This window comes from Penicillium digitatum, chromosome 1 (assembly GCF_016767815.1).
Source record: "Penicillium digitatum chromosome 1, complete sequence".
Lineage (NCBI taxonomy): Eukaryota > Fungi > Ascomycota > Eurotiomycetes > Eurotiales > Aspergillaceae > Penicillium > Penicillium digitatum.
In genome coordinates this window covers 6,740,601-6,764,576 of record NC_089384.1, presented here as the reverse complement: position 1 = coordinate 6,764,576, position 23,976 = coordinate 6,740,601, and the positions used below count along the sequence as shown (strand labels likewise).

Genomic DNA, 23,976 nt, shown 5'->3' with positions numbered 1-23,976 from the left:
CCGCTTTCATGGGAAACACTTGAGCAATCGCCTAAACGAGCTAAATTTGCAGTTGGGCTATTCCCCCTACTCCCTTAGTACATCTTGTCAAGCACTAGGGTATTAAAAACCCGAAAAAAATACTCGGACCGCCATAATGGCACAAATTGCATCTCATAAATAATTGGCTTTGTCCGCACAGATTGGGAAAAGGACGAATTTGTCATTTTAGTAAGAGTTGTGCATCTTCGTTGATCGTAATATAACTTGTTGTACCTCTAGATTTCCGTCACTGTTTTCTCACGGTCGGGTCCATGGGTAGCGTACATCATTATCTAATATGCCAAGTCATGGAATTCCACCCCGCTTATCTATCCCACTACAACATAGTTGTGCAGGCCGGTGCATAGGAAGCCGGGAAGATAAGCCATGGAGTGCCGAGGAAGATAATATCGAACAGTCCCATCTGCAAGCAATCGTTGCGACGGACACGTCCTTTTGACAATTTACAAGCATTTTTGAATCTGCACCTACAACAATCAGCATGTCGACCGTCATCCTTGGAGGAGGCATCATTGGAGCCTCAATTGGGTACTACCTATCTGCTAACCAGCCAGAAGGTGAGATTCACATCGTTGAGCAATCCCCAGAGCTTTTCACCGCAGCTTCGGGATTTGCCGCCGGTTTCCTAGCCAGAGATTGGTTCGAGCCATCTCTTGCCCCTCTTGGTGCTATGTCCTTCGACTTGCACCACGAGCTTGCCGCAGCACAAGGCGGAGAGAAGAAGTGGGGATTTATGAAAGGAATAGCATTCAACTTAGACACCGTTACTCAACGCAAGCGAGGTGGTCCCCGGGGTGACGATTGGTTGCGAAAGGGCACAAGTAGAGCAGAGACCGCGGCTGGATCTGAGGATACCACCCCTATTGAGTTTCCGGGGTGGTTGACCATGCAAAAAGAGGGAATCCTGGAGAAAATCAGCCAGGGTGAAACTGTGGCTCAAGCGTGGGTTTAAATTAAAAGCGTTTGGCGGGTGATTTGCTAATTGCGCTCAGAGATCCATTGCGGTTGAGTCAATTCCTCATTGACGGTGCTGTGGCCCGAGGTGTTCATCTTCACAATCCAGCCCAGGCAACCGCAGTGGTCAAGGATGGGAAAGGTACGATTACTGGTATCAAAATTTTGTCTTTGGAATCCAAGAAGGAATCAATAATTCCGTGTACGAACCTAGTGCTGAGCATGGGGCCGTGGACACCACAGGTTCTCAGAGATCTATTCCCCTCCTCTCGAGTATCATTTGATATATCACCTTTGGCTGGTTATTCACTGGTAATTCGATCCCCTCGGTACACAATGGAGCACGAGAGAAACAATTATCGGGGAAGAAGCCATGCTGTGTTTACCACGCACCCTGCGTCGTGTGGATTTAGCCCTGAGATCTTCCTTAGGGAAGGCGGAGAGATTTATATCGCAGGTCTCAACAACCCCACGATGAAGCTTCCCCCTTGCGCCATGGATACCAGTCAGCTTTTTGATCCCTCCGAGATGCAGAAACTCAGAGACGTTGCAGTCCGCTTGATGGGAGATCTTCCCAAGGGCGCAAAGGAGGCCACCGACATATCGGCCAACAAAGATGACTTAGAGATTATTCGTGAAGGGCTGTGTTTCCGCCCGGTGGGAGATACTGGTGTTCCCACAATTGGAAGAGTTGGAGATTGCTCTTTGGGAGGGGTGAAAGCAAACCCCAATGGAGGCGTCTTCATAGCCGCTGGGCACGGAGCGTGGGGAATCTCCCTGTGTCTGGGAACTGGAAAGGTGATTTCTGAGATGATCAAAAAGCAAAAGCTCTCAGCAGATGTGAGCGGCTTGGCAGTTCGGGACAAAAGTCCTAGCTCCAAGCTATGAGCATTTGATGCACAATGCGAAAGAGCCCCAGATGCCCCTCTAGATGCAATTTGCCTGTCACTAGCAAAACAACACAAAATCTATGCACGTCTTGAAGATTGAATCCCCCGAGAGTGCGCATCTTGACTTTCCGAAGTTTAGCTCGTCGTCATTAACAAAGACTGATCATCTGCCGACTTCGAATGTAATTGCTCCTTTGTCAACCTCGCGCTAAAGAGCTCAACCTCTTCGCCTGGTACTACGACTATGCAAATTTATCTTCCTCCCTCCCCTCTCCTATACATAGACACGTTGGGGCACCCCATCCACATCTTTGTAATCCAATTTTATTGTTGGACTAGATTGGCATTGGGCAAGAGAGCAGAGAGCAAGTGACATGATCTACATACCTCTTATCAAAGGCATTGATAGCATCGGCCTTTGTCTAGTGATTAGATGGAATGTGTTAGTACTATAACCAACCGGCTGTTCTGAACATCAGACAAGCCTTACAGCCACCCACCAGTGCCGGACTTGACTACAAACCCTACCACTTGACAGCGTCGAGCCAATCCCCAGGGATTCCAACCTAGCCCATGAGCCCAGGTTGCGCTTGAAAGAGTCTAGGGGAGGGTCCGGAAAGCAATCACAAGCTCTATCAGAAGCAAGCACCCACCACAGCATCTGCCTTTCCTTCGAATTTCTTAACACAGTGGTCATTCTTCGTCTTGTAATTGACCCATGATTCTATTGGGGAAGTCCACGTAAGATTGCATAGTCTTGAAGTTATCAGTACTAAGAAAATGAGCCCTGAAAACGAATTGCAACACCCTGTGACTTTACCTGCAGACACCTCTTCATCAACTACACTATGAAAGACGAAAGCGTCTTCGCCTGGCATCACGACAATCCCCTTATCCAACTTCCTCCCCCCCTTTGATCCGAGAGATATTCGTTCAATCGAATTTGTGAACTCGACTTCGTAATGCTCTCTGGGTTCCGTTTTTCTCCTTTCTTTTCTCCTTTATTTTCTCCTTTCTTTCGCCCTTTGTTGTTGGCTCGTTGGACAAATTCAGGCATAAGTCTGCAATGGAGTCTCACTAAATCTGATCTAGTTTATGGCAGTGAACAACCAGTCTACACGATTTAGTCCAAGGACGAGATCGAATCTTTCTAACTCTCCTCCACCTCAAATAAATTTCGCCCCGGTTCTGCATCTAGCGCCAGCAAGGGCCCTGAAGGTAAGCCTCATCGACTATGCCAAGTTAGTGGACAGTGTCAAAGGAAAATCCTTTAGTTATATAGTTAGGTAGATATCTCAAGGCCCACAGGAAAAGACGTGACAATCCTAGGCCTAGGGGCACTACTATACCTCTTCCAAAGTAAGCTTCTTTTTCATGGCCTTTCCAAAAGTTGCTTGTAGGTGTCTTTTTCTTTGGAGAACAGTTTTTCTTCTTGTTATAGCCATTCTTAGAGGAATGAGAAAAGGAAAATTGTGAAAAATAGAAGATGTGCGGTGAAAGATGTGTGTTCAGATGAACAGAATGCTTGTAGTACCTCCAAAATATTGGGCGGCATTTCGGCACTCTCACATACCGCCCTTTACCGCCCTTGACAAAGGGGGTACACGATGCCACTTAGGACTGAATTTCGGAAAATAAATAACCCGACCACTGGGCAGCTCCCCGGGTTTAGTCATCAAGTATTCGCGCCACTCGAGCTCTCCAGAAACTTCAAGCAACGGACATCACCCCAGCTGTCAAAGCAATTTTGCCCTCCTCTCATTTGTGCCTGCGTCTGCAACAAGGCCCTCTAATTTAACATTTCCCCGAATTCTCCTCAGTTTAACATCAGAGCTTGACAGCAACCATGGCCAACTACCTTGCATCCATCTTCGGAACCGAGCAGGACAAGGTCAATTGTTCGTTCTATTACAAAATCGGCGCGTGCCGACACGGCGACCGCTGCTCTCGCAAACATGTCAAACCTTCGTACTCGCAGACTATTCTCATGCCGAACATGTACCAAAACCCGGCCTACGACCCCAAGAACAAGATGAACCCCAGCCAGATGCAGAACCACTTCGACGCCTTCTACGAGGACGTATGGTGTGAGATGTGCAAGTACGGCGAGCTCGAAGAGTTAGTCATTTGCGACAACAACAACGACCGTACGTAGTGACCCCTTTGAACCATCCGATCCTCTACTGACATCTGGTCTCGCGACAATAGATCTCATTGGTAACGTCTACGGCCGATTCAAATACGAAGAAGATGCGCAGGCGGCATGTGATGCGTTAAACTCCCGTTGGTACGCAGCGCGACCTATATACTGCGAGCTATCACCCGTCACAGATTTCCGAGAAGCCTGTTGTCGTCTCAATAGCGGTGAAGGGTGTGTACGAGGGGGCTTCTGCAATTTCATTCACCGGAAAGATCCCTCATCCGAGCTTGATCGCGAGCTCCGACTCAGCACCAAGAAGTGGCTCAAGGAGCGCGGCAGAGATCCTCGCAGCGCTAGCCGAAGCCCCAGCCCTGAGCCCGCCCGGCGGAGATACTAGTGCTGTACCACGGCTCTTGACCTTTCTCATTGTTGTTTTACTACATTCGATCCTTTGGCGTTCGGCGACATCAGTTGGTGGTTCGATTCCACTTTGCTTTGCGCAGCGGTGCATCTAGGGCATGGGGTCTCGGTCTTTCTTCACTTTTGCTGATTTTAATGATATCAGACTTGCGCGATCAATAAAACTCACAGCTAGGCTTCATGTACAAAGTATTGCCAAGTAATTCCCTATGCGTAGTTGAAGCTGAATCTGGTACGTTGACCACCAGCTACTGAGTCATACCGTTCAAGAAAACTGATTCCAAGGCACAGGAATGAAAAATTTCTCTCTAGCATTTGGGTTCACAAGTCATTGTTAGAAACCCACTTTTTCGCTCACTGATTGCCAATTTTTTTAACAAAGTCACGCAAATGAAAGCACATGTGTCTCCCAAGCATTGAACAATAATTCCATGGATTGTACATACCCGACAGATCTGTTTTACATCACACCACTTTGTCAGCTTTCTATCATCCAGCACTGGTAGCTCGACAATGAAGGCACTGGGACCAGATCTAGGGCCATAATGTGTAAATTTGTTAGAACCGAAACCGGACTTGGCCTAATTAATTATTCCGAACACCATGTGTATATGCCGCCTTCGCTTTTCTTCCCAAGGCCTCGAATTGCTGTAACGAATTTCTGACCGCTGTCGGACTCGGCTGGTCTGTTTCGGCTATGTTGGGTACAGATATTTGTATGATCAGGTTATAGACCTATGTGAATGGCAGGAGCTTCAACCATCAGAGTGTACGCTCGCAGCCTACTCTGTATCCTTACCAGTAAAGTCGGACGATGCTAGGGCTGTTCACGAGTTTATCCCCGAGACATCACGTATTTGCTCAGATTCTCCTAGCTAAATTCAGACGTCCTTTGTCCGAAATTGGGAAAGATTCCATTTACATCTGACCAGGAATAGAAACCATGGTTTCCTATTTAAATTTCTCTCCAGTTTTTTTCCAAGGTTGGTGACAGTGTGGTGCCTTAGGAACTGATGCATTTACTAAGCTTTCTTATCGGTCCTTCTTATCTTTCTTTCATCTACAGCCACGCGAGCGCGTCTGATCGCGTCCAAGCCAGTGCTCCGTTGGCACAAAGGAACATGAACTGAGTGGTAATGCGCACTCTGAGACCTCCAGAATAGACGTTACCATAGAAAAATGCCTGAATACAATGACAGCAATCGTGCCTTTCTCCAGGCGTTCATGGCACGCTCGTCGATGACCTTTGAAGATGCGCAACCCATTCTGGCTGCGATATTAACAGTCTCTGGTACTTGACTCCTATTTAACCTCCATACCATGCATGATGGCAATTGCTGACGTTGTTATCGAGCAGAGGGGCGAACAGTGGATCCTGATGAGATTGGGGCAGACCAATTCTCTGACTTTATATCAGCGGCTAACACCGCCGTGTCACCCTTCGACCTCGAAATCAGAAGTTTACTGCCACAAGCCCTTGAATCAGCTCAGCAAGATGCCCCAGACACACCACCGAAGCGAGTGTATGCGCTTGTAAATACTACCAGTGATCCTTTGACACAACTCGCTACCACTTATTCTCCGGACGAGATTGCATTTCTCAAGCGCTTGCTTGACTACATGTTTACTACAAATAATAACCGACTGTGTGAAGGAATGGTAGCTACACAAATGCAGGCCGTCCAACTCCATAAGGTTTCCTCTAGCGAAAGGCAATCCACGGGCAATGATTCAACACAGACCCAAACCGCAGCGGTACAGTCATTGCGCATGACTCAGGCAGAAACTATGATTGTCCACTTGATTGAAGAGGGCTGGCTACAGAAGAGCCCAAAGGGCTACCTCAGTCTTACACCACGAGCACTTATGGAGTTGCGAGGCTGGTTGGTCTCGACGTATAACGACGAGAGTTTCGATGGCCGACGGGTGGAGCGGATCAAATCTTGCGCTGCTTGCAAAGAAATCATCACCGTAGTAAGTATACTTGATCCCAAGTTAGTGCGAAACAGACCTGACCGACATACTCTAAGGGCCAACGCTGCGAGAACCGTGATTGTCCGGGTCGACTTCATGACCATTGCATGCGCAACTTCTTCCGTATGCAGCAAGCCGAAAAATGCCCTGTGTGCCAAAAGGAGTGGCCTGGCGATAAATTTGTGGGCGAAAGAGCGCTCTCTGCGCACCTGAGGCCAAGTAACGCCACTCCACGACAAAGGCAGTCCTCGTCTGCTGCGCCTAGTGCCTTAAGTGACAATTCCGAGGACGAGAACGACGATGCAGAATAAGAACACACTTGAACGCTGGCGTGGCAGATTAAGTCTGTTGTGGGTCTAACCAAATTGTTTTGGCCAAGTGATAATTCCGAGATGCGCTCGCACCGTGGACATGCTCATGTGAATAGCTACGAACGAATGACAGGGAACATATTGAGCAAGGATCACTGCCAGCTTGCTCGAGGTGACGTCCCAAGTGATGTCGCATCTCGTGCATTAACCCTATTCCTGAGCTTTTTGACAAGGCTCAGTCTTACAGGCATTCTCTTTTGTTAACCAAATGTAGATAATACTAGAGTTCATGTGCATGAGAAGGGTCATGGACTTTGTAAGAAACAAAGCCAGATTCAAACATGATCTTGGGATCACCTATGAATAAAATCCAAAATCTTCCGCAATTTGAAATGCAGCTTCCTGGTATATCCGAGGCATCACTACAGATGGAGAAAACGTGGGAGTGTTGATGTTACTAGAGTAGACACCTAAGGGATCACAACCTCAAGCTCGACTTTTTGAACGTTCATCTTTCATCCTTTCATTGAAATTACCCTTGAGATCATTGAACAGTTCCCTAATCTGTTTTTTTTTTTTTGAATTTAACTAGACAACTCCTAGGTGGAATTTTATCGGACCAATTTACTGCTGCAACTCCAAACTTCCCCACAGATCCAAACCTCTCGCACCAAACCTTCCTTGCAGTCGATGACGACGATCTGGAGTGGCCCGATCCCAAACCGGGTAAATCTTGGCCGTGAAGGATACGGACGGAAATATTCGGTCTTCACAGCCAATCGTCACTGTTATATACATCATCCCATCAAACTGGTTGTTGTCCCCGCATTTCCGGGTTCTCTCCCGTTGCTGTTTTTAACATCCAAGCCTACGACATTGCCCTTGGTCGATGCTAAACCTCCACCCACTGGAAGGCGTGTTCAATCAGAATTCAGAAAAATCCTCTGAACTTGAAACGGGCCAGTAAGCTTGACTTTACTTCACCACACTTCACCTTGAGTTCATAACCAGGGTGATTCAAATTGCTACCTGCTCCCTGTCTAATGTAGGTACGTGGTTGGATCTTCTCACTTTGGACTCATTTAGGAAAGTGCTCTTAAACCTCCAGTCCATCTTTTCTCAAAACTCCTCTTACGTCCTCCAACTTTCTCACCCTATGAATAGTGCCGATCGCTTCTTCTTCTTCTTCTTCTTCTTTTTGAACTAGATTTTAATTTATTCAAGTACCTGACCTGACTGAGAACGTGGCGAGACTGCAATATGCAGTTCCAGGGGAGTTTCTACCTGTGTGCCCTTGCCAATCTTCTAACACTTGGATTAGTCGTTGACGTGCGCGGTATTGTCGCTACTTCTGAATCTTGTCAGCGGCTCCTCCAGCAGCCGTATCATAAGGTGCTTCAGAGAACACACAGGCTCTAGCTCGGCGGCCAACTTTAGCAACAATGTGTACCAGACCGGCTTCGATGGGGTGACCTGGGACGAAGACAACTGGCTTCTGAGCTCAACCAACTTGGAACAGGGCCGCTTTCAGTCTCGAGGATCCGTGGCGAACGGATATCTGGGTATCAACGTTGCCAGTGCTGGTCCTTTCTTTGAGATTGATACCCACGAGGATGATACCAACGGCTGGCCACTTTTCTCTAGACGCCAGACTTTTGCAACGGTCAGTGGGTTCTTCAATTCACAGCCTACCACAAATGGCAGCAACTTTCCCTGGTTGTCCCAGTATGGAGACGACAGTGTGATCAGTGGTGTTCCCCACTGGGCGGGAATCATCCTGGATCTCGGTGACGATACCTATCTGGATGCAAAGGTTGACAACAAGACCATCTCCAATTTCCGAACCACATACGACTTCAAAGCAGGTATCTTGATCTGGTCCTATAATTGGACGCCTCGGGGCAACCGGGGATCGTACCAGATTACCTATCGTCTTCTCGCCCACAAACTGTACGTCAATCAGGCTATGGTTGAGATGGAGATTATCCCGACCACGGAATCGGATGCGACCATCGTCAATGTTATCGATGGAGCTTCTGCAGTGCGCACTGAATTTGTGGAGACTGGAGAGGAAAACGGTGCAATCTTCTCGGCAGTCCGGCCGAATGGGATTGCCAACGTCACAGCTTATGTTTACACAAACCTCACTGGGTCGCTAAATGTAGATCTCTCTTCGCGCAAGATTGTGTCCAGCAAGCCATATGTCCACCCCAACAAATCGTCCATTGCGCAAACCGTGAATGTGAAGTTCAAGCCTGGTCAATTAGTTCGCGTCATCAAGTATGTCGGAGGTGCTTCTACGGATGCCTTTGTTGATCCGAAACAAGCGGCCAAGAAGGCTGCCTCCGCCGCGATGAGCAATGGATACACCGAATCTCTTCGAACTCATATTGTAGAATGGGAAAATGTTATGCCCGACGCGTCGGTTGATCACTATGCATTCCCCAACGGGACATTGCCTGCAGATAGCCACATCATTGATTTAGCGGTCATCTCTGTGGCCAGCACTTATTACTTGCTACAGAATACTGCTGGCAAGAATGCAGTCACGGAAACCGCGGGAGCACCGATAAATGTGGACAGCATTTCAGTTGGTGGCTTGACCTCTGATTCCTATGGTGGCCAAGTCTTCTGGGATGCAGATGTATGGATGCAACCTGGCCTTGTTGCTTCTCACCCAGAAGCGTCCGAGCGGTTCACCAATTTCCGTGTGGCCAAGTATAACCAAGCACAGGAGAACATCCAGACTGCCTTTTCTGGCTCCAAGAACCAGACACATTTTAGTCCGTCAGCTGCAATCTTCCCTTGGACTAGTGGTCGCTTTGGCAACTGCACAGCTACTGGTGCTTGTTGGGACTACCAGTATCACCTGAACGGAGACATCGGAATCTCCTTGGTTAACCAATGGGTTACAAGCGGTAATACAAAGGCATTCAAAGAAGAACACTTTCCAATCTACGATTCAGCAGCTACTCTATATGCGGACCTACTGATTCAAAATGGGTCTTATTGGACATTGACCAACATGACCGATCCAGTGAGCTTGGCGGCCTATCTCTTTGCAACATTCAATACTAACATAGAGTAGGATGAATATGCCAACCATGTTGATGCGGGTGGCTTCACCATGCCGCTCATTGCCGAGACTCTCCGACATACCAACGTCTTCCGTCAGCAATTTGGACTTGAAGAGAATGATACCTGGGATGAAATGGCTGACAATGTCTTGATACTTCGTGAAAACGAGGTGACTCTCGAGTTCACTACCATGAATGGAAGCGCTGTGGTCAAGCAAGCAGATGTGGTCATGGTCACCTACCCCTTGGGATACACGGCCAAATACACCAGCGAGAATTCATTGAATGATCTGGACTACGTGAGTATTCTGATATATGACAAAGATCGAGCCAAACTAACAAGAAGCAGTACGCAGCCAAACAATCTGCGGATGGCCCCGCCATGACCTGGGCTATCTTTTCTGTCGTTGCAAACCAAATGTCGCCGTCTGGTTGCTCAGCATACACATATGCGCAGTATTCATATAAGCCTTATACCCGCGCGCCTTTTTACCAAATGTCGGAGCAGATGGTGGATAATGCTACCCGAAATGGAGGCACACATCCGGCATATCCATTCCTTACTGGTCACGGTGGTTCTAATCAGGTTGCCATATATGGTTATCTTGGATTGCGGCTGGTAGCAGATGACATCCTCCATGTGGATCCAAGTTTGCCTCCCCAGATTCCATACTTGAGATACCGTACCTTCTACTGGCGGGGGTGGCCCATCTCAGCGTGGTCAAATTACACACACACGACTATCAGCCATGCCGCAGAGGCTGCCCCATTGGAGACTGCGGATCAGCGATTCGCCAACAAAACCATCACGATTTACTCTGGCCCAGAAGTCGATTCCACCATTTATCATCTCCCTCTCAAGGGCTCTGTTGTAATTCCTAACCGACAGAGTGGATCGGAGAGCACTGTGGCAGGCAACCTCATACAGTGCCAGGCTGTTTACTCTTCAGGTGCATTTGAACCTGGCCAGTTCCCTATATCTGCAGTAGACGGCGCAGCCTCGACAAAATGGCAGCCCTCACTGGCAGCTGAGGTAAACTCTATTACAGTCTCATTTGAAGATGAGGTTGGCGCTTTGGTATCAGGGTTCTACTTCGATTGGGCGCAGGCACCCCCAGTCAATGCCACAGTGATCTTCCACAACAAGACACTGGAAGACCCAGCGACGGCGCTTTCCGCTGGAAGATCGGACTACGTAGTTGTTCACAGCCTGACAAACATCATTCAATCGAATCCATACAATCCTGCAACTACCAACCTTGATAACATTGCCATCCCTACCGGAAATTCAACAAATGTGACTCTATTATCTCCCGTACCAGCACCGCGTTATGCGTCTCTGATTATTGTGGGAAACCAAGCGCTGGGCTCTGTTGATGTGGAGGCTAAAAATGGAACTGGTGCGACTGTTGCTGAGTGGGCTATTCTCGGGCAAGCAAAGACGCGAACTGCTTCCTCAGGCCCCAAATCTGCCAACAAGAAGATGAACTTGCGTGCAGCAGCAGCAGCAGCAGCAGCAGCAGTATCAGATTTGGATGCCTTCATGCGTCGGCGTCGAATGCTCGTGTTCTAACTTTAGATCCTGATTGGCTTGCCCTGGAGTTCTCTTGGAGTTTCTAAGGAGAACTCGCCAAAGAGACTGACTCTGTAAATACAATCTTCTCTTCGATCAGGTTATCTACCGGCACTTCCCCCTCAATACAAATTTATTGAGTAGAAGCTAAATTTTCATCGCACTCCAAAGTAAAAAGTTCAAGTTGTAGATCGTGCCTAGTTGAACAGTATTCGCACCTATTTAAAATTGATATATCCATACATACAGTCATAACGGAAACCCCCTACTCATCAAGAGCAAACCGATCCAAGAACTTGAAGGTCCGAAGTCCCTCCTTAAGATCGTTGGCAAAGGCATCTCCATCGGTGCTACCAGTGTACACACCCTCACGGTCCAGAGAGATAAGCCCAGACTGCAGAGCAGCAGAGCCCTTACCAAGCGCACCAATAGTCTTCCCGAACCGGAACGCATCGAGCAGAATATCCAAAGGCCGACCGGCGGGATACAAAGTCGACGCGCCAGAAGCCTTATTAGGCACACTGGTGAAAGATTTCGAGCCAAAGAGACCCTCCGCCCCATCCGCAACAACAATGGCATCGAACTGCACCGCGTCAGACGCAGAGTACGTCTGATCAACATCATCGACCAACCTCTCCGCCACGACAACGACATCAACACCCGCAGATGACAAAGCAGACTGCAACTTCGCGCCCTGCGCAATCGAAGCCGGCGTATCCACAGACGCAAGGAGTCCCACCTTCAGCCCGTCCAGCTTGGCGAGTTTCTGCCCAAAGGCGCCGATGTTCGCGGTCGTGTTGTCGTGGTAGAAGGAGTCGTCCGGCTGCGGCGGGTCAATGCCAATGGCCTTGGCGACGCGAACGGCGAGATCGTTGCTGATGCGGTTGAGTTGGATGATTACGTTGTTGCGGACGACGCTGCTCTTGACGTTCGATGTCTCGAATCGCATTGCGTCGACGACGAATTGTCTTTCGGCTGGCACGAGCGAGTTCCAGAATAGGCGGGGTTGAGACCAGACGTCTTCGAAGGTCGAGCTGACGGTGCGTTGGAGCTTGCCGCTTGCTGAGCGGTCTGGTGCGGTGAAGAAGCCCTTGCCCACGGTTTGGTTGGCTTGTTTTGGGGAGCCCTTGTTTTCCGTGTTGGGGAAGTAGGCGTTCGGGTTGAGGGGGATGAACATTTGGCCTAGGGTGGTTAGAATGGGGAGGAGCTTGACGGGGAGATTGGGGGTTATGGTGAGGTACGGACCTGCTCCATCACGGTTGTTGTTGTGGATGGGTACGCGGGGCCGGTTGATGGGGAGCTGCTCGAAGTTGGGGCCGCCGTGGCGGTTGAGTTGGGTGTCTAGGTAGGAGAAGAGACGGCCCTGGAGGAGGGGATCATCGGTGAAGTCGACGCCGCGGACGATGTGACCCGGTTGGAACTAAGAAATTAGTATTACTCGCCTAGGATAAATGGGCAAAACGTACCATGGCCTGCTCTGTTTCAGCGAAGTAGTTCATGGGGTTTCGGTTCAGTTGCATCTTGCCCAGCTTTGTGATAGGAACGAGTTCTTCCGGGACAATCTTGGTAGGATCCAAAAGATCAAATCCAAATCGAAGCTGGTCTTCTTCCTCCATGATTTGAACACCAAGCTAACGAATTATTAGCAGATGATCGGGATGGATTTTAGGGGGGGGGTTATTGCTTACCTCCCATTCGGGGAAACGTCCAGCTTCAATGGCTTCGAAAAGATCTTGACGCATAAAGTCCGCATTTTTACCAGCGATCTGCTGTGCTTCCTCCCACACAAAGCTCGCCTTACCCTGAAGTCCCGTCCAGTGGAACTTGACAAGCTTGGTCTTTCCATCGTCAGTAACAAAACGGTAAGTGTGCACGCCAAATCCATTAGTATGACGGAACGACCGAGGAATACCATGCCCAGCCATTGCCCAAATAAGGGTGTGGAGCGCACTCGGCTGCTGACTGAAGAAATCCCAAGCCGAGTCGTGCGCAGTAGCAGCCTGGGGGATTTCGTTGTCGCCGCGGGGCTTGACGGCGTGAATGAGATCCGGGAAAAGGATGGCATCCTGGATGAAGAAAACGGGGACGTTGTTTCCAACAATATCTAGATCGAAATCAGTTGTGTCCGTTCCTTGTCGACAGGGGGTCTCCCGTACCAAAGTTTCCCTCGTCAGTATAGAAGCGAGTCGCAAAGCCGTGGACGTCTCGTGCGGTGTCGGCACTTCCGCGACTGCCAGCAACGGTGGAGAAGCGGGTGAACATTGGGGTTTGTTTGCCTTTGGCGGAAAGGAAAGACGCGGCGGTGATGTTGGACCAGTCACCGTAGGAGGTGAATGTTCCGTGGGCGCCGGCGCCTCGAGCATGAACGGCGCGTTCCGGTACCTTGAAAAACACATGTGAGCTTTGTAACTTCAATTATCGCGTGGGACGCATACTCGTTCATGATCGAAGCGTTGAATCTTCTGGCGGAAAATGAAATCCTCGAGCAGGGTCGCTCCACGCTCTCCAGCACTGAGACTGTTTTGGTCCTCGATCGGGCCGCCAACGTCGGAGGTCAGATAGACGTCTTGATCCTTGAGGTAGAATTGGGAGAGAAATTCTTCGGTGTTGGCAGCAGCATCTCCGTCAGCTCGGCGCGCGATATGAGGGTTGTAGCTGGCCTCGCCGGTCATGTATGGGCAGGCAGCATTGGCAATGCCGGCAAGGCCCGTAACAAGGGCGAGTACGTGCATTGCAACAGTTAAGTAATACAGCTGTTGATCAAAAGCTCAACCTCAGTTGAATTACTAACAGGTCAACCTTCGGAGACAAGACGAAAGAACCCTGGGCTCTCTTTATACTCCGGTTAGAATGTAAACCCGAGCGAACTAAAGCTGCCTAGTGCGACCTTTGTAGTGAGCCAATGAGAAGATCCATAAAGTTGCGAACGACGCATAATTCAGGTCCTATGATTGATCAGACATGAGCTGGCTATGAATTTCCAACCAGAAAGCGATGGATCATTTCAACGCAACGGTCGAGACCAACAGTGTGACAGGATCGAATGACCTGCTGGACATAGTGGGGCGCAAGTAAGCTGTTGACCGTCTCCACGAGCCAAGGAGAGAAGTGGAGACAATCTGCATGCTTTGCTCCGACAGGATCGTTAGCTTGTCCCGGTTGAAATTCTGTCCTGTTGATCCCACCGACGGGCCATTTGCATCAGGCTATCACGAAAGAAATTGGCGAAAGACATAAGCTGATGGAAACTCTTGGCGACTTGAATCTGAGCCGGAAGAGTCGGACTACCTGGAAGAGTTTCAAGTCAACCGTCGTGCATAAGTGAAGGGGGAGTGAAGGGGCTGATGTCTTGGCAGTGATTAACCGTCAAAGGGGACCGTTGGTCGAGGCCGCGATGCTTGGTAATTGGCAAGTAAGATTCTTGCTAAATCCACTTGGCGTTTGAAAAAAAAAAAAAAGCAAGCTGTATGTAGGGGGATCTGCACCCTAGCGTCAAGACATCATGTCTCATTTGGGGGTTAATCTCCCAACCGTTCGGAGGTAACAGTACTCCGTACACCTTGGGCACCGGGAGATAACCGGGGGAATAGATTGCGACATGGGACTTCAGCACTCGAAATTGAGACTTGGGAAATTGACAAGGATCAGGCTGCAGTATCGATCACGAAGCCTATCTTTTCTGTGCCTAATCCTTGGAATCCTTGCTAACGCACATCTCTACCATTTTTAGAACCCACCCGCAACTCAATTGGGATTGTGATGACTCGTTTGTGTGGCTAGCCAAGATGTTGCATCGGTCTTCGAGGCAGTACAACATGGATAGTCAATAATGGACATGGGCAGTCTTGTCCATGAGAAAGTACGTCCCATATTCGTGGCCTACAACACACGGCTGAGCTCGTGGTGGGTGACAAGCTGAGAGATGCTTGGCGGAAGGGGGAATGACGGAAAGAGATGAGACCGGTCCTTTTGGGATCTTGGCAACTGTAAAACTGTAAAATGGACATTTCAAAAATGATCGAAAGAGTTATTTCTAGTGTGAAAGAGGTGGGATAAAGCTTCCGGCAGGTGAGTACGGTGTACAGTCTACGGCGTATTCTCGTAACAAGGGCCAGGGGGCCAGGAAATCTTTTGGGGGATTGAGAATTTCCTTTCTGAATTTGGGTAGAGTCATTGCATTCATCTAACAATCATACGGAAGATCGGCATTGGTTTCCCATGCGAAGGGAAGACAGTAAGCCAAGGTGAACGAATGTCCGAAATGTTCCTTTTGACTACTCCTTTTGTCGATAATTCTGAACAGCTGCAACTCCAACTCCTAGGAGTATGTTGCCTACTCGACCGAAGACATAATATAGATCTATCCTCGAGCCATCGGGGCAATCTCACTCGGTTTAGCGGGGTCACTGCGATCCACAAACCCATACTTCGCATACAATGGGACACCAGCCTTACTAGCATCGATATATGCCCCAACACCCTCAAGATCTGCAATGTCGCACCCCCAGCGAACAAGCATAGAGCCGGCCCCGCGATGACGGTAGTCGGGATGCGTCCCGAGCATGTCAAGGTCCATCTAGGGCGTCAGCAAAGGTACCATCACACAGCATGCAGCGGCTAGCGGTCAAGGGTTACCCTTACAGTAATGCTTCCGATCACCCATCACACGTTTGCGCTCTTTCTCCAGCCCCGCAAAGAAATGATCACATACTTGACCAGGCATGTCCCCGTGCCAAGGTGGAAACCGAGCCCCGCGCTCGTCGGGCATGGCCAGGTCCCATTTCGCATATGCGACTACCCGCGCCTGTCCCTGGGCATCTTTGGTGTTGGGGTCGATCATTTTGAGGTATTTTTGATAAGGCTTTGTGAGCATGGCGGTGCGGTTGGCTGCGGTAAACCAATCACGCACCCCTGGCGTATCTGGGAATAGGTGGCGCATGCCCGGGTCATTGAACACGGTAAACCATAGCTCTGTAATGGCAGGAAGGTCTTGGATCGTGGCGAGTTCTAAGACTAGAGGGGTTGAGGTCGACATTCTGGGCGTTGAGTTTCTTGGTTGTTGTCGCGGGGCAGTTTGGAGTATAGTGGGGTCCAAGGCTAGCGGTCAAGGTTGATTTGATTTGAAATCCTCGCAACGATGGGAAGTCTGAGTCAGGCATCGTATGAGGACGGAGCTCAGAAGGAAATCGTGCTAAGGTCTAACACGCAGGTCTAAATTACATCTAACTTTAAATTGTAACAGGGGGTTAACCCCTGTCAGATCACTTGGGTCTAGTGGGTTCAAATATGAAGAACCCTCTTCTTATTTTAGCTATGTTCATAGGAGTTCGTTGTAGGCAAGTTTACTCAACGCTACCAGGAACATCGACGCCAACCATCCCAGTTTCAGTAGAATCTGGAAGGTGTGGGTCGTGTTGTTAGAGACCGGTTGATCCCTAACGGTGATGGTATGCAAGTTCAGGTGAACGGAATCACTTGGTGGAGTTGAACGCCTTTTTTTTTTTTTTTTTTTTTCAAAGATAGACTGGACGAAGCTAGCGCTGAATGAGGCAAGTTGAAGTAGCGAAGCACGGGCTGGTAACAAAGTCAGCTCAACCCCAATTTTTGGCATCTCCTGTAGATCAAATGCGTAATAGAGTGAATGAAAGTAAGTTCACGCAGATCGTCACTTATCATGTCTCCACGTGGCTTGCCATGCGGATGTGTGATAGTCTCGGGTTATCAAGTTGAGCCCGTCACATGAGAAATATCAATTTAACTGAAATTGCACGAAAACACGAATTAGGTTGGATCGAATCCTCAGTGGTCTCATCTATTGCAGTCCTGTTCTGAATAAGCTTGGCGGGAGTCGTATGACAGTTTGGACGATCCAACACGATTTTGGGTTGAAGAAAGTAGAAAGTGGAACGTAGAAAGTAGAAAAGAGATACATGCAGGCAGGATCAGGAAGATGTCTCACAGCTTGATATCCACTTCTGGATTGATACTTCTTCAACGGGTGTCTTCAACGGGGATCTTCGGGACAGGATGAAACGAGATTGAGACAGAATAAAATTCTATTTGATTACAGTTCCAAGGTATCTACAATTCACATTAACATTAAGAATTACAAGATTGCGGGACAGACGGTCAGATTCGACATGCCCAGGGTCAAAACAAACCGTTCTACCGTCTGTGGACCAGCGACCTTGAAACAGTCGTCTCAAGTGAGCGGCAACAAGTATGCGCCAACCCTACATCGAGAATGTTAGCGATTACATCTCCAGCTAATAGATACAGTGCACATACGAAATAGCTGCAAAGCAGGCGCATAAGATAGCGCCCTCCAGATAATTGGTCTTTCCTTTGAGAACGATAAAGTCAACCAGAAGAACAGCCCCGATCAGTGTGACCAGTTCGAACCCATCAAAATGTAAGGTCATAGACTTGTCCAGAGCCCAACCTATAAGCACCATCGCAGGTGCAACCAAAAGACCGATTTGAATGGCTGATCCAAGAGCAACACTGATGGCAAGATCCATCTGGTTTTTCGAGGCCACGACAACCGCGGTGACATTCTCAGCAACGTTTCCGGCGATGGGAATGACAATTAAACCGACGAAGGATTCACCGAGGACGCCTTGTTGGTTGAGCGTTGAGAAGCTTGAAGAAAAGTATTCGGCGCATAAGGCGATGAGAACCGTTGAGATGGCGAGAAGAGCAACTGATATTGTTCGCTTGGACCTAACAACGTAGCGTTCGCAGCTACATGCTCCAAAGTTTCCCATAGGTGGTTCCGTTTGTGCGGGAAGGCTCGTTCGTCCTTCAAGTGGCTCGTTGTGGAACAGTGGTATTGCTGCTGCTGTGTGTGCGTCGACTGAACGTGACCGTGGTCGCACTTCTTGCATCTCTAGCTGGCGAAAATCTCTACTCGTTGCGTTTCCGACCCGAGTGGGATGTGATTCGAGGTCGTCTGTGTATTGTTGAGGATCGGTTGACTGTGGCACTTGAAGCCGTGTCGAGTGGAACAAGTGGGCGTGTGATTTGAACTGGAAGAAAAGGTACAAGAAATATATGCCGAGGAGGATGATGGACACCCCCCTGCTGAACGACAATGAAATGTGATCAGCAGAAGTGACACTCTTTACGCTGCCATAGAAAGCGCTCTATGTTCCAGGTTAGTATCAAGCTGAATTGGGACACTTGAGACATTGACCTACTGGTATCATAAGGCAAGAAATCGTGAGATTGAGAAGTCCCACAAATGACTGTGTGAGATCAGTGTTATACGTCACATCACTCATTGAGATACAGCCTGCTATTATTGCAGATCCGAGGACGAGCAAGAGATTCACGAGGATAGACCCGAGAAGTGACAATTGAACTACTTCAATGTTGTTTTTCACCAAAGCAGTGCTATGGAAGATTAGTTCCGACTCAGAGCCATGGCAGCCAACTTGGTCCTAAATGCTAACGTACATGCTAAGTTGCTTGTCAGTATCTATTGATTGAAAATGGAGGGATTGCCAAGGTCCCAATGGGACTCACAAAATTATAAGCTCCGCTAGATTCCCTATGGTGATGTTGAGGAGAGCGCCGGCGGTCTCGCCCAAATCTCTGGATATCCTTTCAGTGGCTTCTGTGAGCGTGATCGATAGCGGCACAATAGCAAGGAGGTTCCAGATGAATATTACAATCGCCGGGCTTTGGGTATTGGAGATAATGACTGCCGATACCGCGAATGCACCCGAGAAGATTATCCTGAGGCTGACAATCTGTTGTATTTGTTGTTTGAACATGGAGATTGAACTGCAGGGTCTACCATGATGAGGCCAACCAGATAACATGCCATCATCGGGTTGTGATTTTTCTGGTCGAAGAAAGGTTTTCACTTTGTGGAAGATGTCATCTGGGCCTGAAATCTTGCAGGCTAGCTCGGCATGTCCTTGATAACGATAAGAAGGCTACGTCAGCTTTGACTGGACGAATCGGAAGTATGAGACTCACTGCTCATTTCATATTGACAGGGATAGGAACCACTAGACCTGGGGTCGGATTCAAAAGAAGTATTCAGGGCGGTATGCTCGTCATCTGAGCTTCCAGCGAAAGCACTGATGTCATGAAGGTTCTTATCGTTGGAACCATTCACTGTGGTCATCCTGGAAAAGCCCCGGAAAAAAAAAAAAAAGGGAAGATTAAAAATCACTATACTAATGCCAAAATTAAGGGCGGAATGGCCATCTGAATGTGAAAATGAGAGTTGGGAATGAGCGTGTGTTACAGGTATGGATTAACATTGCGAGAATTGAGTATCGACATGGGAGATGCGCACAACCCCTTTTCCTTGTGGCACGCCTGTTTAAACCGCTTCCAAGTTAGCGGCTCTTGGCCATCATATAATTCGATGTAACTTCACCTTGTGCAGTGCACAGTGGACTGTGTGGGGGGCCATACACCGCCTTCCTAACGCTTACTGTAGACACACTGACGCGCTTTCGGATCAGCGGAATCTTGGAGAGAAGATGACATTTCTCATTTCTTGCAAGTTAAGGGTATGTGTATGAATGCCGGTCACATAGGTTGGAGTCTGGCTTTCTCTCCAATGTTGAGTTTGATAGAAGACAGGTTATGATAAGACCGGCAGGACCGGCAGAATCGGCTGAACCGGCAGTACCGGCAGATTCAAAGGGCGGTACATGAACCCCTGACGAAAAGCCCCACTGTGCGTTGATCACCGATCACGTGGGACAGATGGAGATGCTAACCCAAAAGCAGTCTAGAAAAAAGGGGTGAATCTGAAGCTGCCATGGCTGGAATACAAGAACATGCCCCTAGAGAATCCAATCACCTCCCATTTAAGCGACGGATCTCCCTCACCTGAAAGGAGATAGAGAGGGGAAATTTGTTAAGAAAACGAGGCTAGCAGTCGGTTAATGATCTGTGTCCGGTGGGCATTGGATGAAAGAATCCCCGCAGAGATTGACGTAGCGGGCCAACTACCTTGATAGGTTGCAATAGACCCATACAAGGCTTTGCGATTACGAGTGTGAGAGGGGCTTAGCCATCCAGGGCCATCTTGTACAAAATTGGAGCCCGGAGCATTGCTGAGAGGATTCTCACCTCGGCATGATTCGTTTAATCGCTCACATCTCCCCAACATGCGTGATTTTCCAAAGCCGGTAGTAGAAGACATTCAACTCCAAGGGCTACTGAACGGATTGTACATACAATTGACGGCACCAGCTGCCTCGGGAGTCTCCTTGTACGTTTACCATGATTGCATCTTTGCATCTTCCTGATCCCGAGAATGCGAACAGTATAAATGTGTTTTAACACATTCTTTTTTTTTGGTTCCTAAACCTCTACGAGGCTCTCTCCCTCTCATTGGCCAAACACATACCTAGGGTAACATGGGCGTATATCTGCAGTTCATTTCAAATCGAGCAGCCTTGATGATACAAAGGAAACTCCGTGCATAGTTAGAGATATCGGAGAAGTAGCCTATAGAGAAAATGACATAGGACCTACCTTAGAGCCTAACATGTGATGTTACGGAGGAAGGCGGTGCTTGGAAGGTAGATAGGTTGTCTAGGTAGGAATTTTTTTTGGACAAAGACTTATTCACTGGAGGCAAGACCCCGGTCGCTATGCTGTGCGCTGGCTATGTTTCCTTTCCTTTGGTCAACACCTCAAGAGCTTCCATGGATCGTAAAGACAACTAATTTAATCTATCCAGGGAGCTGGTCTCCTTGGGATGTACTAGGGATTGTTACCGCGGTTAGATCTATCTGTCTAATTAAATCAAGAAGGCGCCGTTAAAACCCTGTGGCGCCAGTGACGAGGACTTACTTGTGATCACCAGTACTGATCACGTGGTTAGGAAGAGACCAACCTGTGGTCCCCAACGGATGTTAGGGCCTTATATATGCCGCTACAATAACAAACAGATGTTCTGTTTGTCCTTATGATCTTTTGGCCTAGCGGTTAGTTAACTAGTTAAATGGTCTTAGTTATGTTGTCCATCAGGAGTAGCGGCCTGATTTGTCTTCGGGATTACAAACCTACAAGGGCATCTTGTAAGACATTCTTATCAGGTGAATGTGTACGAAGTAGAGGGATAGGACTAAGATTGACAAGTGTTTCCCTGGAATGGTCTTAATATGCATCTAGTACTAGTGCCCACCCCCCGCGTGGGGTGAATGTGGAAGCGAGATGAGAGATTAATATCCATAATATCCACATTACATCTGTGGGGGGGGAGCACGATAAAGTCGGAAAGGAACGCTGCACAGAAGAGAGTAGTTGAGAATTCTAGTTGATTGGTCTCAGGGAAAAGTCAGCCGCCTATGCGACCCTGTGTTTTTTTTTTTGGATATTCTTTTTGGATATTCTTTTTGGATATTCTTTTTGGATATTCTTTTTGGATATTCTTTTTGGATATTCTTTTTGGATATGTTTTGAGATGACCGCTTTCGGTATGATTCAGGGGTAAAATGCTGACTTTTTGTCAGAGACTTGTGTAACTATTTGAAGCCAGAGATATCGTCTAGAGATGTATGTCGAGGGGAAAATAATCGCCATCTAGTTATATCTACAACATGTTCATCACTTCCGTCTCACTTCAGTTCTTGCAGCACCTCCTCTGTTGTACGGACGATAACATCAAACGCATTACGGATATACTTCTCTTCCGCCAGAGCATTGGCACTAACCACCCGTAAAACACAGACTCCATCAACCACTGTAGAGGTGATGAAGATTTCGCCCCGCGTGTTGACCAATTCGGAGATCTTCTTAGTCAGGCCGTCAGCCACGTCGTCTTTGGCCACGCGACCAGAGGATTCACTGGCCCCGTTAGATACAAACTGGGGGTTCTTGATGCGGAAGACAGTCAAGCCAAAGCCTGGCTTAGTGACGATCTCAAATAGATCAGAGCGACCGCGCACTAAGTCGGCAAAAATGTCACCGAGCCCAATGGTCTTGCGGATGTGCGCTTTCATGCCGTTGAGACCATAGCTCCGAATCACGAACCAAATCTTCAGCGCGCGGAATCTGCGACCGAGAGAAATAGACCAGTTCCGGTAGTCAATGACGTTCCCCATATCCGAGTATGGGTTACGCAGATAAGTTGGTGTGATATCCAATGCGCTCGTCAGATCCAAGCGATTCCGGACAAAGAGGACGCTTGTGAATGTGAGACCAAAGATAAAATATTTGTCCAGAGACGACTGGAGTGACAAAGCTTACCTAGCGTCAAAGTTGACCAGCAGCCACTTGTGCATATTCGTGTTGAAGCTGTCAACACCCTCAGCAAAGTCCTTCGCCATATGCTGCCACTCATCCGCAACAAGCGACGCACCGGCATAGGCGGCATCAATATGCACCCAGATGCGTTGCCACGCTGGCTTTTCTTGCAGAACTGCCTTGATCTCTGCAAAGCGGTCCACACTGCACGTATTTGTCGTGCCAAAAGTCAACGTGAGGTGGTACGGAGTAAGTCCGTCCTTATCGCACTTCTCAAGAACCTCACGGAGACGAGGTCCGGTCATTTCCATGTTATCCTCCAACCGCGTGATCACACTGCGGAAGCGAGTACCCGCAACCAAAGCACCCTTAGCACCGCTGCTGTGTGTTTGATCACTGGCAAGGGCGACTAGCTTGGCTTGGATATCGAACTTGCGGTCCTCATACTCCGGTGTACCCTCTTTGAGGCCTTCAGCAAGCAGCAGCTCTCGCACACGCCTCTCTCGTGCGGCGACAATTATAGTCGCAATAGCATCACTTGCACTGTTTTGGATCACACCGCCGCCGTGGGTTTCTGACGTACTCCTGAAACACTCAGGTAGTGCCAGAGCTTTTGCAACCCAGTCCATAACAATAGTCTCCATCTCTGTGCATGCTGGCGAGCACAACCAGTTGAAAGCAGGGGCGGTGAACGTGGCGGAGTACATCTCACCCAGAATGCTGGGATACGTCACGCAGGCGGGGAAGTACGCCATGAAATTGGGAGACTGCCAATGGGTCAAGCCGGGTTTGATTTTGGTGTCAACATCTTCCTGAATTTGTGCCCAGTTCTCTGGCTCATCGGGAGGGTTCTCTGGGATTAGAGGTCGAAGGTATCCGGGCTCGACGGCGGGCAGGACTCGGCGCTCGGGCACACTGTCGAAGTATCTGATTACTGCACGAAAACTTGGTTAGATTGAATATAAATGTGCCTGGAAGTTGCACAAAGATAGGACGAGTCGTACTATCATCAATGGCAGAGTGCGCCGCGGTCTTGAACTGATCATGATCCATGCTGCGCGTCAACTAGAGATCTGCGATGCAGGGTACCAGATTTGTTCCGAAGGTGCAAGTACGACAATTGAGGCACAGTAGAATGAAAGATTGAGAAATGAATTAATGAGAATTAACGATAGGAACACAAGTGTGAATTGTGAGATTGAGGACACAGAATGTTTTGAGACAAATTTGCAGACACTTCGAAGACAGGCGCGGGGAGGTCTGGAATTAATTCCGTCGGAACTTGAAATTCACGGCAGTTTCCTTGAGCTCGGAGTGTTCCACCTTTCCGAGGAGCATCTCCATGGATAAACTACTATTTTCCAAACTTCGA

General features: G+C 48.6%; 9 protein-coding genes across 9 annotated transcripts; 4 read left to right on the top strand and 5 right to left on the bottom strand.

Moving 5' to 3' along the window:
• Positions 1-523: 523 nt before the first annotated feature.
• On the top strand, positions 524-1,884 carry Pdw03_4682 (FAD dependent oxidoreductase; the record flags this gene model as incomplete). The annotated part of the gene is made up of 3 exons (XM_066100807.1): positions 524-984; positions 1,035-1,138; positions 1,211-1,884. 3 exons carry the CDS (start codon positions 524-526, stop codon positions 1,882-1,884), a joined length of 1,239 nt encoding a protein of 412 aa, XP_065956207.1.
• Positions 1,885-3,732: 1,848 nt separating this feature from the next.
• Positions 3,733-4,423, top strand: Pdw03_4681 (U2 auxiliary factor small subunit, putative; the record flags this gene model as incomplete). Its single annotated transcript, XM_014675426.1, has 2 exons — positions 3,733-4,033; positions 4,095-4,423. 2 exons carry the CDS (start codon positions 3,733-3,735, stop codon positions 4,421-4,423), a joined length of 630 nt encoding a protein of 209 aa, XP_014530912.1.
• A 1,202-nt stretch (positions 4,424-5,625) lies between these two features.
• Pdw03_4680 (DNA repair protein Nse1, putative) lies at positions 5,626-6,731 on the top strand (the record flags this gene model as incomplete). Its single annotated transcript, XM_014675427.1, has 3 exons — positions 5,626-5,737; positions 5,804-6,420; positions 6,477-6,731. 3 exons carry the CDS (start codon positions 5,626-5,628, stop codon positions 6,729-6,731), a joined length of 984 nt encoding a protein of 327 aa, XP_014530913.1.
• Positions 6,732-7,991: 1,260 nt separating this feature from the next.
• On the top strand, positions 7,992-11,381 carry Pdw03_4679 (Alpha,alpha-trehalose glucohydrolase TreA/Ath1; the record flags this gene model as incomplete). The annotated part of the gene is made up of 4 exons (XM_066100806.1): positions 7,992-8,017; positions 8,097-9,768; positions 9,820-10,107; positions 10,158-11,381. The coding sequence occupies 4 exons, from the start codon at positions 7,992-7,994 to the stop codon at positions 11,379-11,381; spliced, it is 3,210 nt and encodes a 1,069-aa protein (XP_065956206.1).
• A 265-nt stretch (positions 11,382-11,646) lies between these two features.
• Pdw03_4678 (Catalase B) lies at positions 11,647-14,113 on the bottom strand (the record flags this gene model as incomplete). Its single annotated transcript, XM_014675429.1, has 6 exons — positions 11,647-12,563; positions 12,627-12,801; positions 12,848-13,012; positions 13,070-13,485; positions 13,538-13,763; positions 13,817-14,113. The coding sequence occupies 6 exons, from the start codon at positions 14,111-14,113 to the stop codon at positions 11,647-11,649; spliced, it is 2,196 nt and encodes a 731-aa protein (XP_014530915.1).
• Positions 14,114-15,946: 1,833 nt separating this feature from the next.
• Positions 15,947-16,416, bottom strand: Pdw03_4677 (Acyl-CoA N-acyltransferase; the record flags this gene model as incomplete). Its single annotated transcript, XM_066100805.1, has 2 exons — positions 15,947-15,957; positions 16,023-16,416. The coding sequence occupies 2 exons, from the start codon at positions 16,414-16,416 to the stop codon at positions 15,947-15,949; spliced, it is 405 nt and encodes a 134-aa protein (XP_065956205.1).
• A 1,383-nt stretch (positions 16,417-17,799) lies between these two features.
• On the bottom strand, positions 17,800-18,589 carry Pdw03_4676 (Sodium/calcium exchanger membrane region; the record flags this gene model as incomplete). The annotated part of the gene is made up of 3 exons (XM_066100804.1): positions 17,800-17,823; positions 17,885-18,526; positions 18,581-18,589. The coding sequence occupies 3 exons, from the start codon at positions 18,587-18,589 to the stop codon at positions 17,800-17,802; spliced, it is 675 nt and encodes a 224-aa protein (XP_065956204.1).
• A 234-nt stretch (positions 18,590-18,823) lies between these two features.
• Positions 18,824-19,518, bottom strand: Pdw03_4675 (Sodium/calcium exchanger membrane region; the record flags this gene model as incomplete). The annotated part of the gene is made up of 3 exons (XM_066100803.1): positions 18,824-18,842; positions 18,909-19,305; positions 19,368-19,518. 3 exons carry the CDS (start codon positions 19,516-19,518, stop codon positions 18,824-18,826), a joined length of 567 nt encoding a protein of 188 aa, XP_065956203.1.
• Positions 19,519-21,976: 2,458 nt separating this feature from the next.
• On the bottom strand, positions 21,977-23,657 carry Pdw03_4674 (Aromatic-L-amino-acid decarboxylase, putative; the record flags this gene model as incomplete). Its single annotated transcript, XM_014675432.1, has 3 exons — positions 21,977-22,544; positions 22,608-23,538; positions 23,609-23,657. 3 exons carry the CDS (start codon positions 23,655-23,657, stop codon positions 21,977-21,979), a joined length of 1,548 nt encoding a protein of 515 aa, XP_014530918.1.
• Positions 23,658-23,976: the final 319 nt, after the last annotated feature.